This window comes from Contarinia nasturtii, unplaced genomic scaffold (assembly GCF_009176525.2).
Source record: "Contarinia nasturtii isolate CC-2019 unplaced genomic scaffold, AAFC_CNas_1.1 Cnas_scaffold_1744, whole genome shotgun sequence".
NCBI classification, from domain to species: domain Eukaryota; kingdom Metazoa; phylum Arthropoda; class Insecta; order Diptera; family Cecidomyiidae; genus Contarinia; species Contarinia nasturtii.
The window spans coordinates 1-19,274 of record NW_022199077.1 but is presented as its reverse complement, the minus strand read 5'-3'; the positions used below and the strand labels follow the sequence as shown (position 1 = coordinate 19,274).

The window sequence follows — 19,274 nt, the reverse complement described above, 5'->3', positions numbered from 1 at the left end:
TGTGCTTGTATTCTCTCGCGTATGCCTATGTATGTACGCTTCTAACACTCCCCCCGTTAAAAAGCCTGATTTTTAACTCCAATAAGAAAGTTCAACATCGCTTGGTAATACGCATATTTTTCTTACAGATCTCTCTAACTGGCCTATTTGTGTTTTTATTGTGACCGATCTTATTTTACCGTCACTGCCTGCGTGCGTCTGCTTAATTCTCCCCATAGCCCAATATGTTGGCGGGACATTGTCAGTTTTAATAACAACTAACTGGCCAACTCTTAAATTGTCTTGCTCCTCTCTCCATTTTGGTAATTGAGAGAGTGCTTGCAAATAATCATTGGACCATTGTTTCCAGAACGCTTGAATTTGAAACTGCTTTTGGAGAAATAAACGCTTAATATTATATGGTGGCTTGTCAGCCTTTTCATGCATTGGGAGCTTCAGAGATCTTCCTATAAGGAAATGCGCTGGCGTTAATGCTTCCATGTCTTCATGGTCATCTGAGAGAGAGCACAGTGGCCTCGAATTCAGACATGCTTCAACGCTTGATGTGAGAGTGCTCATGCCTTGAAAAGAGTAACTTTGCGTACCCATTACTCGCTTTAGATGGTGCTTCATTGATTTTACAGCCGCTTCCCAAATACCACCTTCATTTGGAGCTGACGGCGTTATGAAGTTCCATTCAGTGCCTTTGGCATGAACATAATGCTGAATTTGTTCGGTCTTCCATATCTCATACGCTTTTTGAATTTCTCTATTTGCGCCTATGAAATTGGTCCCATTGTCACTGTAAACTATTTCGGGATTGCCTCTTCTGCTCGTAAATCTTTGATACGCATCTAAAAAATCATCTGATGACATTCCATTAGCCACTTCGAGATGCACAGCCCTTGTGACTAAACATACGAACACTGTGATCCAGCCTTTTGTATCGGGCAGATTACGTCCACGTGTATTGGTGTTTAGTTTGCTTATCGCTTTAATTCTATATGGGCCTGCCATGTCAACACCGACGTTCTGAAACGCTGGCGCTGGGCGTAATCTCACTCTCGGCAATTGGCCAATTATTTGATCAGCAGTTTTTTGGGCTTGTTTAATGCATTGTACGCATGTATTAATGTACTGTTTCGCTTCAGCTCTTAATTTTGGTATCCAAAATTTTTTTCGCAAGAAGTGTATCATTAATTGCGCGCCTCCATGCATTGTTGCTTCATGTGCATGCTTGAGAAGAAGATATGAAAGTCTTGACTTGTGCGGTATAATGTATTGATGCTTTCTTTCATATGCCATATTTGCTTTGTCGATTCTGCCACCTACTCGCAATATTTCTTTCTCATCTAAAATTGGACGCAGTGAATTAATGTCGCTTTTGATTCGCAATCTATTCTCATTTTTTATGCATTCGATTTCTTTTCTGAATGTTTTGCTCTGCTCGAATTTTACCCTGAACTCAACCGCTTTATTTCTTTCATCAGAAGTTAAGAAACGCTTTTCCATGCCTGCATTGCCTTTTCGAATATTACGCATCATTATACCGTGGCATAGTCTTAGCACGTATGCTGTTACGTTAATCAACGTGTCCCAACTTTGAAATTTATTATACAACATCAGGTGGTCTTTTCCGGAAGTCATGAAAAATGTTTGTGCATCGCATTGCTTTTTACACTCTTTCATTACTTCCTCTTTTGCTTCGGAAGTAACGATCATTTTTGACTCTGGCCATAACGCTTCTTTTTGCTTTAGCCACGATGGGCCTTCTAACCACTCTTTGCTTTTCAAAAAATCTTGCATTTTCATGCCTCTTCTTACTAAATCAGCTGGGTTGTCGTTTGTGCGTATATGTTTCCATTTCATTAGCTTGGTTTTTTCTTGAATCGTTGCTATCCGATTTCCAACAAACGCTTTCAACTCATGTGGTTCCTTTTTTATCCAACTCAACACTACAGTTGAGTCTGACCATAACGTGATATCTTTCTCTTGAAATTCACATGCTTCAACAATTGCTTCAATTTGCTCGCTTAGCATTACTGCCGCTAAAAGTTCTAATCTCGGAATGCTTACCGTATTTAGTGGCGCTACGCGTGATTTGGCAGACAACAAAACGCATGAAATTTCATCATTTTCATCTACCACTCTGATATAAACTCCAGTGCCATACGCTTTTCCACTCGCATCACAAAATCCATGTATTTGTGTTTCATTTTTTCTATTTGTTTTCAACCAACGCTTTATCTTGAATTCTGTTAGCAGTGGGAGATTTGCGTATAGTTCCAACCATTCTTTTTCTATGCTTTCCGGTACTTTGTTGTCCCAATCAACCTCTTTCAAATGCCATATGTCTTGCATTATCATTTTGGACTTGACAACTATCGGAGCAATAAAACCATTAGGATCAAAGAATCTTGCAATTTCGCTTAACCCTTCTGTCTACCTATATTTGTTTATCGCACTTGCAACCATTGGTGTACCCGGGTACTCACATATATTTTGTATGAAAAACCGGTTATTATATGTGAAAATATATGATTTTTACACATACGTTTTGTGCGTATGAGCTCAGAACGAACTAAAGACAAAAATAGTAGACAACGCATTTGAACGCATATATAGAAATACAATATTGCGTCGCAATTTTTTTTTCTGCGTCATTTGTTTATTTGCATTCATTGAGAGCGGACGTATCAAAGCAAAAAGACATGAATTCCAACGTAAAAAATCGTGTAGTAAATGAAAACAATAATTTTAATTTGCTCAAAGATATCGCGGCACTGGTCGCTGCATTATCACAGATAATTTCTTTACTTCTTTACCATTGGCCAAGATGCTAATGGAGTGGAAATTGTCTCTTGTTGGAAAACTGAACAAACGAAAATTATGCATTCCACCGGAAATGCAAGTATCACCGTATCGTACCCCATTTTCTTCCATATTTGGATATCACAATGTCCTCGAACAATTGGCCATTTTGGCACACGTCTTGGAATTGAGAGTATTCTTGGAACACGAATCAATTTGCCCCGATCATCACAACAAGAAACACAAGCTGTTGGCGGTCGCAAAAGGAAAAAGGGCTACTGCATTACTTGTAAAGCAAATAAGCGACGTCGTCAGACCAGAAAAGCCTGTTCTGTGTGTAATGACCCAATTTGTGATGAACATTCAACAAATCTACATTTTTGTAATCAATGCAAACAATAAATTTGTCAAATAAATACACATTTTCAACTGTCTCAAATCACAGATGAGTGTATTTCAATAAAAAGAATTTATTTTTTAGTTTTATTATTATATTTTGTCATTCCACTACATTCATTTCCATACAAAATGTATGTGAGTACCCGGGTACACCAAAGGTATGCTATACGATAAGAATTTTCCAAGACCTTGGAAAAACCACTTCTGAAGCAAGAAATTTTCCGATTTTTTTTTTAATAAACCTAAAATTAATTGTTTTAAGATGTCACGAAGTTTCATATCATTATTATGTCATTAAATATGAAAAATATCTTATTAAATAGTGAAATGAGTACAGGGGTACTCAAAGGTAGACAGAAGGGTTAATATGCTTCACTTAGTTATGTTTTTCTGATTGTTCATTTCTTTAACAACAATTGAAAATTCATCAGTTGATTTTAGCCAACATAATCCCAAAATCTTTGTTTCATCGTTTTCGCCTATGCTTATTTGGTCTGGACTATCTAGAGAATACATATCAAAGTCAATAACCATTTTTTCATGAAATGGAGGACGTTCGGACTTTCATACAATGAAATAGAACTTACATCATTTTGATATTCTATAGAGATGATTAAGAATTGATAGTATTCCTGAGGTAATGAATCGAATGTGCCATCCATCAAATATTGCCTGAAATTCGGTCAATATTTTGTTCGATGAAATCAATGACATATTTCGAGCAGAAAATTGTGAACGCATAATCCTTTGTTATGACAGTATCGGCATAGAATATGGCATCTCTTTCCAAATTGTATCCATAGTTATCGAATACTTCATGGTCTTGAAAGGTGAGACGAATGTTTTCAATCGATTTTGGATTTTTCGGGTGCTCTTTATTTTTGTGGCGTTCGAGAGTTCTTTTCATCCGATCATAAATCAACTTTGTGTTTCGAAAACCATTCCTTGGAACAAATGAAAGAATTTACTTTATAAGAAACTCAAAATTCCAAACAATATCGGTCGGTCGGTCGATCGGACTCAATGAAAAATTAGGATTTATGAAAAGTGCATACTTAGCGATTTCTCGTTGAAAAATGTGCCTTGTTGAGATTTTGTGCGCATCTTCAGTGTAATTTTCTTTCAACAATTTACATCTTTGTTTGATGTTGTCGGATTTCTCCATACCTCGTACGATTTGATCATGATTGTTATGACGCGTATGTTTCGAATTTTGTATCTTTTCGCATAATCCGTCTGAATGAATTCGAACTCGAGCACCACAATCGCACTGATCCTTTTCGGTTTGATTTTTCTTTGGTTTCGCCAATATTGATTGATAACAAATGTAGTCTTGCACATCTCCTCTTTTGGACTTTAAACGATATAAGAACTTTTGCGATTCAATGTATAATAGTTTAGATCCTTCACGGAACCCAGTTATATAGCGATACTCCATTTTTCTGTAAGCAACACATCATTTATCGCCAATGTTGTTATCGGTTAAACTTATAATATAAAAACAAATTTTTCATTATAGATTACTTCATTATCACTTTCATTAAAGATTACATCATAATTACTTAACATTCATATTATCACATTTTTATACGACCAATCGACGGACCACCGGTCTTACACTCCACCTTATATAAATATTACACCATCCCCAAAAAATTAAAAGTACACAATTTTGAGTGACACAATGTGTTTTGATTAAAGGGACCTTCGTGTAATCGTGTCATTAACAACAAAAATATAGGACAAGCGCAAAAATTGCTATCGGTCAACATCTCTCAATTGGATTTTACTCGCATTTCCTACGAAAAAATACATCATACCATTCACAATCGGTCGGCCGGTCGGTCATTCGGTCGTATATAAAACTTTGGAAATATGAGCATATTCTGACAATTGTTGATTCGAAGATGTTAATTTATTTTCATTTTAGATGATAACAACCTTACGGATACTGATAGCGATATATGAAACAATGATAACAACAGTCCACATATTCTCATTTTGGTTATATTTCGACCATATCGATCATTTGTTTCTTATAAAATCTATCAAATTAAACACTATTTGCCTTTTTAATAAAGAGAAGACATTGACTAATAATCAAGTATGTAAATTTTGGCGGGAAAGAGATCAATCAAGCTCGCATCGAATCATTGTGCTGTCGTTGTGCCTTCGGAGCACATCGTGCGCTGCCGAAGATTCGAACCATTCGATGGTTTGCATTGATTTAATCTCTTTCCGAATACTTGAAAATAATATAAAATCAATAGAACGATAAAGGGAAAAAAAAATTTCACACACAAACATAAAAAATAGAAATACACAGAGATAATGTTTGAAATCGTACTGTCGTTGATCAAAAACTCATTTTCCTAGGCACACGTTCTAACAAGAAAAATTGCGAAAAATTTCTAAAACAAATTTGGCGCGAAAATAAAACAAATATCACAAAAATGTACGTCAAAAAGAAATTCTCAGCAATGTTTTTTATGAAAATTTTTTTCCATCTTTTACCACAAATCATCTAAATGTAAAAACTCAAAAAACTCAGGATATTGATTTCAAATCACTTACTTTGTAATGGCGGCACTTGCACACGCGTTGAGAAGTGAAAACCGTATACATCACAATTTGTACATCTTTCTTTCTCACTATATCGAACAATCAATCGGCGACCACATTGTTCAATATTGTTTGAATGTATTGTTCGTTTGGCATGCGACAATTTTGGTTAAGAACTAATACATCAACTTATGATTGGCATGCGACAATTTTGGTTAAGAACTAATACATCAACTTATGATTGGCACTTGTCAACAAGCAATACATTCAAACAAAATTTGCATCCAATATGATCGCCAGTTGATTGAATTCAATATAGTGATAAAGAAAGAGATACAAACTGGTGCGCTCGTTCGATGCAGTAGTAAATCAATGTTGATGTTGAATAATTTTTTTATTCAGCTGTGACTTCTCAACGCGAGTGCAAGTGCCGCCATTATGAATCGTAAGTGATTTGAAATCAATATTCTGTGTTTTATTGGTTTTTGCATTTAGATGAATTGATTTGTGGTAAAAAAACGGTAGATTGTGACATTAGCGAAAATTTTATTACGTTTACGCGCCGAATTGGTCCTAGAAATTTTTCACAATTTCTTGTGCGTATTATTTTTCGTTTTCAGTTTTTGACCGACGACAAAACGATTTCAAACATTATCTCTGTATATCTCTGTTTTTTATGTTTGTGTGTGTGGTTTTTCGCATTTTTCGCTATTTCGTTCTATTTCGTTCTCTTTCCGAATGGTTGATTATTTTCGTTGTAATAAAAATGGAATATATAATATTTCGAATTATTTTTATGCAATCATAAGTCATGATTAGTATGCTCTGTTTACCAAACTCTTTATTAAAAATGCAAACAGTGTTCAATTTGATAGATTTTATAAAAAGCAAATAATCGATTTGTTTTTTAAAGTGTTTTGGTCGAAATATGTGAACCCAAATGTGAATGTGTGGACAGTTATTATAATCTAAAATCAAATCAAATTAACATCTACGAATCAACAACGTATTATCAGAATGTACTCATGACCGAACGACCGGCCGAACGACCGACGGTAACAACAAAGCACCAAAAGAAATGAAATCAAATGATTTGGTGACAGAAGGGCCTATTAATTTACCAGAGGGAACGACGGAGGAAACAAATCCAATCGTCCAAAGCCTTGGCGCTACTCCAATCCATCCAATCGATGCGGAATTGAGCAGCATTGCTATGATTAGAGTCGCTGCACCTACCCTAGAACAGATGATCAAAGAAATGCTGACTATGAATAAAGATCTTTGCGCGTATATGGTTGACAGTTTCATTGATATTGTCAATAACGAATATCGGGCTCTTAATATGCAGTTAACATCACTTGCACAAGTCATTCCATCAGGATATGAGGCTGCATTCAAATTATTTACGCATCTAGTCACTACGCAGCCGTCTTTTATGATCATTCCAAAAATCGTGTCATCATTTATGACAGTTATTTCAAATCGCCGACCAAAGGACAAAAAGAAGTGCTAAAAATAATTTATCCTGGGAAGAAATACAGAACGATTAATGGAATATTCCAAAAGGATGCAGTATCGTGCGGTTTGTTTGCTGTAGCCAATGTTGTGACTTTGTTATTTGGGGAAAGCCCAGAAACATATGACTTGCTCTTGGATGAATCAGCAGAAGATCCGAAAATGCCACTTAGAATGCATTTGGCGAAAATTTTGAGACAAAAAATCATCACTCTTTTTCCATCATCAAATGTCATCCCGTAGAAACTTAAAAAAAGTACAGAACACGTTTTGCGATGGTTTCTTTTAATTCCGCAATCTGACCCTTTTGTTGATCGATGGTTTTTTCTAATTTCTCAATCCGACGTTTTTCTTGAGCGAATTTTTTTTCTAACTGTGCAATTGTTTCTTTGTCCTGTTTATGGGATTCCTGCAGAGATTTAATTTTTTGTGATCGTTTTTGAACTTCAACATCGTGGTCCATTGTTAAGCGCAGCATTTTCTTTTCCAATTCCACTATATTCTCGTTAACTGGAATGGTTGGAGTGGTTGGACTTGTTGAACTAGCTACATCACTGCAATTCTTTTCAACGGCTGCTCCAAAAAGTGACGGCACGGCCTCCTTTCTTAGAATTTTCTTTTTGCCATGGATTTTCACATCCTCAGTTTGAAAATGTTTTACGCAAACGTTATAATTTACTTTGCTGTGATCAAAATGTTGATGCTCTTGAATTGCTTGTATCCATTTATTGTACATTTCTGGATCATAAATTGAAGCTCTACAAAAACATTAAAAATTATCATTGAATTATTTTATATTCTCACAAAATTTATTCGCTATAAAAATAGTCACCGAAACAATTTTTCAAATGTTCCCTTATTATTTTCACATGATACTATTTGGCAATAAGTTTTCTTCTTATTAATATTCATTTTCAGCGTAATTTTAAATCAAAATTTTAACAGGTTGCGCAATTATGAAATTAACGAATTAACCAAATGACAAAACAACGAAATAATGAAATAACGAAGTAGGCGAGTTTATACATTCAAACGCTCAAACGTTCGAATCGTAGAAATCATGCTCACAGAAGACGTCAGTTGTAATATTTGTGAACTCTGGTAGTAATTTACTAAATTACCACCATTACAATGTGCGGCATGGTGATTTTTGTATGTATTGTATATATTTGCTTTGCTGTGACAGCGCTGTACAGTATTACCACCAACACTGCGTTGAGCGATAGTAATATTGCTCAGCAAAGCAAATACAATACATACAAAAATCACCATGCCACACATTGTAATGGTGGTAATTTAGTAAATCACCACCAGAGTTCGCAAATATTACAATTGACGTCTTCTGTGAGTGCTTGTGTGTGTATTGGTGAAAACTTTGGAACCTGCGGGCGTTCGAAGATGACATTTTTCGTTAGATGTCACTTTGCCATAAAGCATGTACAATTGTTGGTGCAGTCAGCGCCAATCTATTATTGCTCTATCATCTACGGAATCCGAATACATAGCCCTCTCATCGACTGTAAGAGAAATTTTATGGGTAAAACAATTACTGCGTGAAATTGATGAAAAAAACATGAAAACGACTACGGTATATTGCGACAACCAAAGCGCAATAAACTTGGGGAATATCGAGGCATTCAGGCCAAGAAGCAAGCATATAGACATAAGATTTCATCATTTAAGACAGGAAGTGATGAATGGTGCCATAAAATTGGACTATGTACAAACCGAACATATGACAGCAGATATGCTGACAAAGGCGGTGAATATCAGCAAAACAAAATTTTGTCGCGAAAACATGGGTTTGATTGAATAATCGTATCAAAAATTTTATATTTTATTTTATGAAGCGTATTCAATTTTACAAACCAACTAATCATTTTTCTTTATGTTTTCTTCTATTTTTTTATTTTTATATAGAATCGACGTAAGCAAAATTTTAGAATTTAATCGAAACCGAATATGAATTATTGTAACGCGCACAAAATTGTAAAATCATTTGGTTGAATTTTGTCATAAATTGTGAACTTATCAATTTTTGTATTAGTAAGTAAGAAACAAATTCATGGACACAGTACGAAATTGAACTTCATACAGTTAACATCGTTCGCAATTTAAGTCTAAACAAACATCATAATGGGCTGGTTTGGTTCTGACGAAGAAAACATCGAAGTGAAAACAGTCGACACGAATGGACAAGTAAATAATAACATTATTATCCAGGAAGCGGCCGATACTCATAACCAGATGTTGATCAACCAAAAGCTGCTATTCGCCACGTATATTTTGGTTATAGCGGAAATATTGAAGCTGGCTATATATGCGTTCAACAGCCTAAAGAGACGCATCAAGAAAACGTACCAAATAAAAACTGCAAATACGACATCGGGCGCATCTCCAAATATACGCTAGAAGCTATGTGGATAAACGATGAAGTTCAATCATTCTTTTTTTATTTTAATTAGAATCAAAAAAAAAAATGTTTGTTCATGTTTCCAAATTTGTGAGAAAAAGTGACATGTATCTAATAACTTGAATTTATTTTGAAATTGTAATGAAATCAATTGTAGTTATCATTTTTGTTATTTGTGATCAAAATTTTTGAATCAAAATTTAAATCAAGAGAGGATGTTGAAATGAAATAAACTATTCATTCACTAATGAGCACTTAAATAAAACAGACGTGTTTCAATTATTCACTGTTCTTATAATTTGCGTTTAGATGGCGGTATTATAATTGGTGTTGGCGGCTGCGAAATAACCGGAGAGACTTGATTTGGCATTTCACGTAGAATCGATGCGATAGCTTGAGCTGATGTAATGCTGTTCGGTGACATTGGAGAAGTTGAAACGTCCGAATTCAAAGCAGGAGCACGAGATGGCCGAGTGCTAATTTTGCCCGATTTCATCTTCTCTTTTTCGTACTTGCGAATACGCCGCAACTTGGTTAAAAAGGTGGCTTTGTGATCGGTCGGTAGCCAAATTCTGTTTAAAGAACCATCCAGAGCATTCTTGTACAAATTAAGCACACTTACATTGGCGAATTCATTGGAGCGAGCTTGATTTTTCAAAAATGTTTCGAACTGGATCTTAAAAATGCTGCCTTCATCCATTCTATCATGCGAATGCGTGCCAAATTTTTCGACGAGGCCGGTTTGCTTGTGAAAACGGGCTCCAGCGACACACGTTGGTTCATTAAAACAATCCAAATAAATGGTTTGTGGATTTTCGTTGGATTTTTTGTAGGCAAATCAACATATCATCATTGCATTTGAAATATTTCACCAAATCTAAAAAGAAAAAAAAAATCGACACTATTTATATATAAGTTTGAATAAAATTAATATTTGAAATAATTTTTTTTACCTCCAATCGATTCCATTGCTGTCTTGACGATTATTTCAATTGTGCACAAAAATTAAGTAATAATTCAATTTTATTCGTTTGAAGCAATCAAAGTTACCGCATAAAAATGTAAACAAACTGCTGTCAAAATCGACATAGGAGATGTTAAAATGTCGAAAAGAGCTTCACACGCAACTTCGAACGATGAGCTTCGCGCATCGTAATATAAATATCACCAAAATCATAAAAATTACGAATAAATGTTGGCCAAAAAAAATTTGTAATTATTTTTAATTTAAATATATTTTTAATTTTATATATTTTTATATTGTTTGTAAAAAAATTGTCTTTAGAAAATTTATTAAGTAATTGAACGATTTTTGTTTATGCTCAATATAAAAAGAAACGTTCACTTCGACGTGCGGTGCCATCCCGTGTACAAAAAAAGTGACTGACTATTTTGGGACAAACTGACTGACTATTGACTGTAAAAACAAGCAACCTTAGTTAAATTTAGTTAACTTCAATCAATTAAAGCAAGCTATGGTTAACTGCAACAGCTAACTATAGTTGACAATAATCATAGTCACCCGATAGTCAAAACGTCCCAAAATAATCGCCTGACTGACTGAGTAACTATAGTCAATTGTTTTCCATACAAAATTTTAAAATTCATGAATATAGCTAACTATAGTCATTTACAGTCAATAGTAACTTAGTCACTTTTTTTCCACTCGGGATCTTCTGAGAAAAGTATGGTTTAGAACTTTTTTCATGTGTCTATCAAAAAGTCTGGTCTCACTGTATGTGTGAGTGCCTAGGGGTTTTCATGTAAGATTTTGTTTCACGAATTCGACGAATAAACAACAGTATAACAAATAATACAAATTTTTACAAATCATGCAAATCTTTACCGATTTCACTATTTTGTGCCAAAAATCCACCGATATTCGCCGATATGCGAAGTGTCTTTGTTCTGGAAGTGGGCTTTGGTGGTTCCTCAGGATCGTTCAGAACCGCTCCCAGGTCTGGAAGTGAACCCTCAGGATGGGTCAGGGCATTGTCAAACCATGGTCTGGTCGATCCAGAGGATCCACCAAAACCCACTTCCAGAACAATTAGGTATCAAAAAATACCCGAATATTAACGATATTTTACAGATATGCCGATATTTCACCGATCTGCCGATATTTCACCGATATGCCAATACGCAACGATAATACGCAAATATTATCCAATAAAAATACATGCAAACCCCTAGGTGGGTGCACTCTATATATTTTAACAAGAATATCCGTTTCTTTTGAAACACTCACGCGAAATCGTATGTTAGAGGAATCCAGATTTTTTTTTAAATAAATCAAATACGAAATGGCTTACAATTGGTGTAATGCCTGGTGCTAAACTCATTGGTGATCCAGGGTTTGCATTGAGGAAGAAATGTTAGCGTTGTTTAAGGCTATTCGAGAGAATTCGGAATGCCAATTTATGGCTGCCGACACGCGTAGTAATTATCCTGAATCAAATGAAAAATGCTATAAATGCTATTCATTGTAATAAGCGTTTCATATGGCAACGCACCATGCATTAAAATCACCCATTGCACTACGATGAAATCTGCTGTGTTGAGCCTCACTACTGTACAAGAATTACTGCAAAAGGAACAATTCGTGTTTAAATTATATCATATAAAAAACACGTGCGTTAGCTCTTGAAGGTGAATTGAAAACGTTCATTTCATATATTTATTACCGTGGCAATGCAGGTGTAGAAGACGAAACTGCATGTAATTCCTTGGCATGCGAAATATTTGTCAATTTTCCCGAATTGGTGGAACATGCCACAGAAAGATACAAAGAACAAAACATGAATCAAGAAGAGGAAAACCTTAAAACTTCCAAACCCAGTACCACGTAAATATACAAAAAAAGCAAAAAAAAACTGAGCAAAGTCAGCAATCAGCTGACATAAGTGAAACGACCATTGAACAGGGGAACGGCGAAGTAAAAGCGGATGAAAAAAAAATGACGAAGACAGTGTTATTAATCCTCTCAAACGCAATAGAATCAGAAAAATATCTGATTCAAGTGAAGATGGTGAAAATGCTAATAAAGTTTGAAAATTGACCAATAAATAAATGATTCTGAAAAAAATAATAAAGTATCATTTCAACAATTTCGAATACTCAGCGTTTTTTATTTTTTTCCATACACTTGACGAATGAATGTTGATATTTTGTTGTCATGAACTGTAGCGACCGATTCAGTTAATGAGAAGTAGTAATTCGATATTTTCGTTGTATTATTATTTCCATGGTCGCTTTGTAAGTATGGAATAAAAAAAGCTTTATATATTTTAGCCTAAAAGTATGCACTTTTGGGCGCCATTACTGTTGAGGTTTCGTTTGTATGAAATCGCTTTCACTGCTGATGTAGAAATGCATCTTTGGATCAAGCAATTCGTTTGCAAAAAGATGTTACGCAAATTCTTGCTCTGGTTTATCATTAAGAAAATGGAGCTCAAATAATATGGACTTTGTAAACGCAATTCCATTGGATCAACGAGAGGGTGCACAAAAAGATGGAGAAGCTTCAATTTCAACTTTGGGTTTAAGATGGTTTAACTTAAAGGATGAATTCGGTTTTAAAATGAATCCATTTAAAGGTGTGAAAACGGTAACGAAAAGAATCGTTTTATCCGAAATAACAAAAATGTATGATCCATTGGGTTTATTGGCACCATTTGCAGTTTTATGCAAAATATTAATGCAAAAATTGTGGATTGCAAATCTGGCGGCAGAATGGGAGAGTTACAAAGGGGAAATACTAATTTTGTTGCAGTTTCGTTTGAAACGATGGATCAAATATAAAGATGGAGCTCAGTTTGAATTACACGGGTTTTCAGATGCTGATGTCCGAGTAAGGAATAAAAGTTATTTCTTTATATTTTTCTAAACTCTTTTATTGAAAGCAATTCATCGACTAACTTAATTCTAACATATTATTATTAAGGAAACCTCGGTTCCGGTTAAAACTAAAGGCCCATTGCTGATAACAGATTGCAATGACCAATCATATGCAGATGCTGATAACACACGCATGAGTGTAGTATGCATCTGAATACGAGAGAAGAGAATTAGAGGAGAATGAATGTGGAATGAAGTGAAAGCGGAAGAACGAATGAGAGAATGCAAGAACGTATGGAAGTATGGAGACAGCGAGAGTAAGGCCGAACTGTCTACAATACCCTGGACAGTGAAAAAAAAAAGGTTCGAAAATTCCGAGAAATTTTTCGAAACTTTTTGCTCACAATTTGCCCTCGTCGTTCGCTCATATTGTAAATTAGTTAAGCAACTGTTATATTAAGATTGTTGCATAGAGCAAGCCTAGGTGAGCAATGAGATGTGTATGGCTTGAATGATGAGTAAAAACTAAAGTGTTCTCTTTATTTTAATATCTTACTTACTAGTATAACAAAGTGTGTTGTATGTATTGGTGCGTTTCGCACTACACCTTCCCTCTTAGAATGAATTATAATGAACAATTTTTTCATAATTATTTAGTTAACATTTTTGTTATTTTAAATATATTTTTTTTTTTTTAATTTTGATTATTTTTTTTCATTTTTCTCTCTCCTTTTGGGAAAAAATTGTTTGTTTTAATTCCTTTTAAAATACTTATTGATTTAAAAAAAATGTAAATGAGTTATTAATATTTTATGACTCTATATGTATTTCGTATAATGTTCCATTTTCTAACTGAATTTTTACATTTTTCCCAGTTATTTGTTTTACTTCAAATGGACCGTCATAAATAAATTTAAATTTTTCATATGGTTCTTTTAAAATTTTAACCATATCTCCTAATTTTAATTCAATTGGATTTAATTTTTTATCGAAGCCCGATCATGGTATAGGATTTCCTATATAAACCTTGTAACTAACAACACCTCTAATGCGTATTCCGAGTACTAATCGAAGTTTGTGACAATATGGCCGTCACAGTTTTGCAAAATCATAATGAATCGATTAAACTGCGTTAAAATGTTAAATTAAAACAGCAGAAATACATATTAATTTTTTACATTTTTGAAAATAAAAAATCTTTTGTTTTTTTAATTTTTTGAGATTTTCTGTACACAATATTCAAAAATATTAAATTAATAAAAATGAATTGGTTGACATAACCTCACTTTTGTGTCACAATCGTGATGAACCGATCAAATAATTACTTAAACGAAAGTGAGGTTATGTCAACCACTTCATTTTTTATTAATTTAATATTTTTGAATATTGTGCAGTAAATCTCACGAAACTGCCGGAAACTACAAAAAAAAAACAAAGAATTTTTATTTTTAAAAATGTAAAAAATGAAAATATTTTTATTTCTACTGTTTTAATAATTATTTAATCGGTTTATCACCATTGTGACACAAAAGTGAGGTTATGTCAACTAATTCATTTTTATTGATTTAATATTTTTGAATATTGTGGACAGAAAATCTCACAAAATTAAAAAACAAAAGATTTTCAAAAGTGTAAAAAATTAAAATCTATTTTTTTCTACAGTTTAACGCAGTTTAATCGATTCATTATGATTTTGCCAAACTGTGACGGCCATATTGTCGCAAACTTCGATTAGTACTCGGAATACGCATTAGAGGTGTTGTTAGTTACGGGCATGATCAGGCTTCGTTTTTTATCGAAATGTTTCTTGTTTGTTTCTTTTGCTTTTTCTATCAAAATTTTGGTTTCATCATAAATTAATTTCATTTTAAATTTGCACTCTTTGACGTAATCATCAATGTTATATATTGGTTCTGATTTTCCTTCAAATATTTCGTTTGGAATTAAATTTTTTCTTAAAAATACAATCTCATAAGGACTATATTTGTTTAGAAGACCATCATGTTTAGTTGTATTATATTTAGCTATACGAAGAGTTCGAACGAGCTATACGAATTGGTTGGAGTAAACAACAGATGTTTTATTCCAACAACAAAGTCCGTAAATAGCTGTCGATTTCACAAACAATGGCTGAGTCAATGTCGACGCGTTCCCAATTTCTTAATAAACAACATATGGTTTTGACCAACAACAACAAGCGTCGACAAAGCTCCACCCGAATTCGTATCGTCAGTTGATCAAGTGAATTTGAAGTGTTAATTGTGTTTTTAAGTTCTATTTAAAATCTTTAGATTTAAACAATGTCGAAACGGGTAAAGAAGATGTGTATCAAAGCCAAATGTTTCACAGATAAAATGTTAATTGTCCCTCTATTCGAGTGAATATACGTAGAGCTCCAAAAATAAAAGACGAAACCCCTATTATGACTTTATTTTCCCCAAACATGTCAAAATTAACCCGGATATGACTTCTTTCGTTCACTGCGAACGATAAATACTCACGATTGTATCAAATAAATAACAAATTTAATTGCCAAATGAACAAACAACGATATAGTTTTCTAACAAAATTTTTATGAATGAATTGTCTATGAGACATGGAGAAAGCCCGTTAAAATTTTTATGAACATTGTTTTGCTATTGAAAACAAATATTGCCGCTGTCAATCGCAACTTTGGATGACATAATTTGGGCAAAATTCTGCAGTACTGCCAATTTTCAAAATGCAGCCCGATCAATAAAGCCATATCTAGTCGTGTATAAAAAGAAAAATGGAAACAGAATGATATTATGGAAGAATTTGTTTCTTAAAGAATCTTGAACTTTGGTTGTGATACTAAAACAACAATAATTAAAAGATGTATGAGAAAGAATACACATGGGAACGGAGAAAACAAATCTCGCTAGCGTCCGTGATGTTTAAGTAGGTTCAAAAGAACTGAGATAGGTTAGTAGGAATTATTTAAATGCAAGAAGAAAATTTTCTATGAAAATTTTTTTTTAAAGAAAGGGGGATGTTATGGGATTTTATTCGGTGGGATGAAAACTGGTGTAATTGCTTGCAAAACGATACGCGAATAATAAACACTGGAATGTCAAATAGAGTTAAGGTCAGTTTAGATGTAAGCATTCCAATTTCCAATTTCACCACGCCACTTGTGACCAACGTCACAAGCAACGTAGACTGGAATGAAACTGTCAACAGAGAGAAGAAGAACAACGATGCTTCTTCTTCGTCGGATCGTCGCTCAAACCAGACGTGTTTGATGCACAATATATTCGCTCAAGTAAGTTTCGATTTGATGCGAGATTGTTTAACCAAACAATTTACTACACGCCGTCGTTTTCCGTGTAAGTAGTTTTTCATTTTGCAATCGATTGACCGCGAGCACACGTCAATTAGCGGGAGATTGCAGTGTATTTTCGCCAAGTAGAAAATAAAAGGCAAGATACAACAAATCCGACGTAGTTCTTCCATCATCGGCGCGAAGTCGATGCAACATGTGATTCATCGGACCATAACCTAACAAAACGGAACGGTATCGCTGGACCATCGCATTGGAAGAAACAGTAACAGCGATTTAAAGAGCTCCACCGAAGGTATTTAAGCGCACAAATTATTAAATTAGTGAGATCGATCGAATAGAAGCTAGGCACATAGTTTGTAAGTGAAAATTGTTCATCTGATTTAACCGAAATTAAAAAGCAAGTCCCTTTAAAATCCATGATTTTTTTTTACATTAACCGATTAAAAAACTGAGCAAGAATAGGTACGTTTCAATTTTTTTCACAAAAAGCTAACATTATGAAAGTTTTAAGAAATTTCAATAAAATTGAGTGGTACCTGCCATACAAAATTTTCGTTTTTGAGCAAAAAATCCAAAATTTTGTTCGGGAGGTACACCTATTATGCATTGAAATCTCTTCAAACCCTTGGATTGTTATTTTGGAAAACCCGGTAATATGATGACTATTGTCCGTTCCCAAATCTACGACAACGCCATCTCTTGTTCCCCATCTGTTGCGAATTTTTTAACCAACCAATATTGATTGGTTCAAATTAAATAGTTTAATATAAATTCAAAAAGGGTTCAAGCTAGGGGCTTAATACGGCAAAAAAATTCACAGGAATTCACGTAAATTCACACTTTTGAATCGAGTGGTTATTGATGAGTTCGGTGAATTCGTGTGAATAGAATGAAATGTGTCAATTTAATAAAGTGAGGTTATGATAACCGCAATATTTTTTAATTTATTATTTTTTCAATATTTCCGATTGTTTTCGATAGAAAATCGCTCAAAATTGAAAATAAAATTAATTTTTATTAAAAAAATATAAAAAACATTTACAATTTTGTTACACAAAATATAAATATTGCAGTAATTGCCAGCAGAAACTATTCACCACTATCTCACATATTTGAATGAACTCGCCGTAGAATTCACCGGAATTCATCGTTTGCAGAAAAATTCAGTTAATTTAGATATTATTATAGAATTCAGTCGTTGAAAATTTTGAATTAAGCCCCTAGGGTTCAAGTCTAATCCCGACTATTTGAAAAATCCTCAGGTAAAATATTAAAACAAAACTTGAAACAATTTTTTTGAATTCATTTTTTTAACTGTCGTCGATTTCATGGAGTAAACATATAGAAACAATATATACAGAAAAACATCACACTTTATAACAGAAGAACGAAACATGCTGTGTATGAAAATACTAATAAATGTGCGCATGCTCAGCTTCGTTTCAGTGATGACCACTTTAAGCGTACATGTGATGATTCTGTATGTATTGTTTCTTTAATCTCTACAGTGTACTTTACTGTCAATTTCGCTCCTTCAAATCGATGTCAATTTATAATAAAATGAATTTCGTATCAACAAATGATTTTAAATATGGTTTCAATGATTTAAATGAGGATTTTTTTCAAAAAATGTGGGATTAAAATTAAATTCTTTTATTTTATTTTAAATTAAAGTGAAAATTTTGTCACAGAAATAGCTACTGCTGTGTAACCAAAGATGGCGTTTTCGGTTTAGATGCCAGTGACGTTTACATATAAATATGTCAACGCAATCCCCGGTTAATTTTAGAGTGAAAAAAATAACCTGTGCAAATTTTCAGCTCATTACGATATCATACAGGCATGGCTTCCATACAAAAATCCAATGTTTTTCAAATTTTTGTATGAAAAGTGTGTCGAAATATTATTGTATCGCAAAACTAACGTCATATTCGGTTTTCTCGTACCCAAAAACCCCCAATACATATTTTTGAGTGTTTAGTAATACATTAAATATCACTTTTGGAAGAAAAATTGAATTTTTCCCATGGATGCCCAATGGGCATCACACCAGACATTACACTTTACTCTATCAACCAAATTCGCTCAAAATCTAATGGTTTCGATTTCTCGGCACCCCCAATCATCCTGTGAAGTCAGATTTTGAATTACTTTTCTTGTTTGAAAGTTATCGTGTTAACAAATTTTTGCGTACAGGGTACAGGATACAGGGTACAGGGTACAGGGTACAGGGTACAGGGTACGCACATACGTTCGGACATCGAAAAAACTCTAGATTCGTGTTCCCTGGCCCCAAAAACACCCAGAAAACACATTTTTGATGGGTGTTAATTTTTCGACCGATTCCAATACTTTACCTTACACACTAGGTGTGTGCGGAAAAGTAAAATGTCGTCATACGAACAAAAGTTGCAACAACAAGAAGAAACCGCGCAAGCAATCGAAAGCACC

At 34.0% G+C, this 19,274-nt stretch overlaps 1 protein-coding gene across 1 annotated transcript; it reads right to left on the bottom strand.

The window, feature by feature from the left end:
• Positions 1–179: 179 nt before the first annotated feature.
• Positions 180–4,627, bottom strand: LOC116347212 (the record flags this gene model as incomplete). The annotated part of the gene is made up of 2 exons (XM_031777729.1): positions 4,324–4,627; positions 180–2,360 (listed from the first exon to the last, which is right to left on the bottom strand). Coding segments are annotated over exons 1-2 (2,485 nt in total), but the record flags the coding sequence as incomplete, so codon positions are not given.
• Positions 4,628–19,274: the final 14,647 nt, after the last annotated feature.